The 2,748-nt window shown below is 30.0% G+C and overlaps 1 protein-coding gene across 1 annotated transcript; it reads right to left on the bottom strand.

Moving 5' to 3' along the window:
- Positions 1–758: 758 nt before the first annotated feature.
- Positions 759–1,487, bottom strand: LOC18022608. Its single transcript, XM_006405590.2, has 2 exons — positions 1,447–1,487; positions 759–1,358 (listed from the first exon to the last, which is right to left on the bottom strand). The coding sequence occupies exons 1-2, from the start codon at positions 1,485–1,487 to the stop codon at positions 959–961; spliced, it is 441 nt and encodes a 146-aa protein (XP_006405653.2). The 3' UTR covers positions 759–958.
- Between the last annotated feature and the right edge of the window lie 1,261 nt (positions 1,488–2,748).

Below are 2,748 nucleotides of genomic sequence, written 5' to 3'. Positions count from 1 at the left end.
TTGTATAAAATATATTTTTATTATTTTTCATTTTTAATATTTTTTTCTTCCGTTGCTAAAACTAGTTATAGATCGAAGAATGAAAAAGGACAGAAAAAGGAATGATGTTTTCTAAAGCACATGATATCAAATTCAAATTAACGTCCAAAAAAAAAACTTATCAAAATCAAGCCTACATATTAAGCTATCAATAAATAAATAAATAAAACCTCCATCAAAAGAACAAAGAGTTCTGAATTTTATAAAGAACCCCATTACACATATCATCGTATTATTGACATTTTCTAAGACCAATATACTCTTTTTAATTTTAACAACTTGTTAGCTAGACTTTCTGTTTTTCTACAACTTAATTTATGTTCGTTATGTTGTTGCCAACAAAAAACAATAATAAAAAAAAAACTAAACAAACAACAATCAAATTATGTTTGTTTTGTAGTTGTCTATATATTAGTAAATTTTAAGGATATATCACTAATTCAAACCTAAAACTTTATCATAAGTTTTAGTATTTGAAAATTCTATTTGCGCATATATTTTTGTTTATTAGTAAAATACTTGTGAAACCGCATTTAAAAATACAATTCTGTTATTTCTCTAGTTTATTCAACAACGGTAAAACCAACAACTTATAATTTGCCTGTTGTTGCTAGTCGCTAACAACAATTTAAGGTGTCGGTGATCGATGAAGCCAACAACATCGAAGCAAACGACGGGCTTAATAGGAATAACAAATTAAAACCACAAAATACGCTTAATTAGGTTTATAATATGTCTACACAGTAACTTCTATGGATTAATTATTTCAGACCAATATCGTTTCTTCTTTGGTCAGAAATCAAAAACATTATTTATACATCGACTACCTAAAACAATTGAGGTTCAAAGTACGTAATACTTTAAAAAAAAAAAGAAACAGGAATTAAAAAGAAAACAAAACCACATTTATATATAAACATTATAAAACAAAATCTCTCGCCTCATCAGAAGAACCATAGATCTTGATTAGCTTTTGCAACACCAAGACTTGATTTCTAAGCCGGACGATGTAATCCGCGGTTTCTTGAAACAGCTGTTCCGTCTCTCCACCGTCGAGGGATTCCTCCTCCACGTGAACATTCTGCTCTGTTGTCTTCTCCGTCGTCGTTGACGGAGGAAGAAGACTCTTAAGCGCCTGAAGTTTCTCGGAGAACTTTTCTCCTCCGTTTCCACAGCAGTTGCGGAGAATCCTGCCACGTGATGAAACATATGTTCTTCTGTTTCCTAACTTCTTGCTGTTTCTTCTTCCTCCTCCTCTGGATCTTTGAGTCTTTAGGATTCTCATCGTGAAGAAGAACAAGAGAACTGTAGAGTTTTTTTTTTTTTTTTGAATAGAAGAAGAGAGAGGGTCGGCGTTTATGTACGATTGACTAAGTGTTTATGACCCTAGAGTTGATAGTTTATTACGCCAGTGCCACTGGTGGTGCTTTCATTCCTTCGTTTGTCATTTTGTGCTTTTTTTTTGGTTGGGCCCTTAATGTTTTTAAGAAAAATGAAATCTCAATAATATCTTACTATCACGTGCTCGTTGCCAAATATCTTAGCAGCATAATATAAGTTCCATATACCAAAAATCGATTTATTGAAAATTTTGGGAGAATGAAATTAGTGACCAATAAATTATCTTGGTATAAGCAGAATATTTTTAAAAACTATAACTATGTAAACATATTCGTTTGTTAAAGATCGAATTACTGAAACTGTTAGGAGCATAATATGAGTTCCATATACCAAAAAATCGATTTATTAATACTGTTGTTTTCTTGGGTTGCTCATAAGTTTTTGAAGAGTCGAAAACATTAGGATAGAAATTATCGGAATGTTGGAGTTGTACGAATACCGACAACACTGACATGTGAAGAGAAGGGTAAATCTGTAGTTTACAATATGTGAGTAACCGGTTAAGTAGCAAAGAGAGGAAGTGGATGAAGAGTGCGCATTTGCCATATGACAGTAAAAGCCTGAGCCTTCTGTGACGGCACATGATGAGTGTTTGTGCAAATAATATTTTTCTTATTTTCCTATATTACCCCTCCATAGTTATCCATAATTCATTTTATTTACATATTTAAATTAGAGGATACTTATTTTTTTTTTTGAATAATCAGATGTTTTCAGATAGTTTCATTTGACCAAATAAATGTTTTCGTTTGATTTCTTTGTTGGACCCCTTTTTGTTTTGTCAAGGTTGGACCTCTTCTTCTTTATGAACTTTGTTCTACTCTTTTAAATTTTACATGGGTGGTGTAATAAACTCATGTCTTTTTCATTATATTCAATGATAAAATATCTAACGAGAATGCTCCCAAATGATATTTTGAGTTTGATTTTTTTTTTATTCTTGATATATATATATATATATATTTGTTTTTCTTCATATTTATTGTATAAAATTATGAGTTAATTAAAAAACAGTAATACAAAAAAATAATTTCAAATGGAAAAGCAATCAGTGAAAATAAAGATACTTAGATACATAGTAATTGACAGTTAATAAAAAACCAAACAAGTTTTCCAGAAAAAAAAAAACTGAATTTGTTAAACAAAATAAGGAAAACTTTTTATCATCATTTTCAAGAAAAATGAAAAAAATCCTCTATTGTTCTCATCTTATTCTTATAATCAAGATTATTATTCTTAAAATTCAGTAACTTCTACATATAATTTTTTCCGGTCGTCCTCGACATTATGAAATGGACTTTTTGATCA

The sequence above is a fragment of the Eutrema salsugineum genome, unplaced genomic scaffold (assembly GCF_000478725.1).
Source record: "Eutrema salsugineum unplaced genomic scaffold, Eutsalg1_0 scaffold_14, whole genome shotgun sequence".
NCBI lineage: Eukaryota > Viridiplantae > Streptophyta > Magnoliopsida > Brassicales > Brassicaceae > Eutrema > Eutrema salsugineum.
This window is presented reverse-complemented; position numbering and strand designations above follow the sequence as displayed.

Coding starts and splice junctions, on each gene's coding strand:
- LOC18022608 (XM_006405590.2), bottom strand. CDS start 1,487: ATGACAAACGAAGGAATGAAAGCACCACCAGTGGCACTGGC. Junction 1,359..1,446: donor GCACCACCAGTGGCACTGGC/GTAATAAACTAT, acceptor TCAAAAAAAAAA/AAAAAACTCTACAGTTCTCT.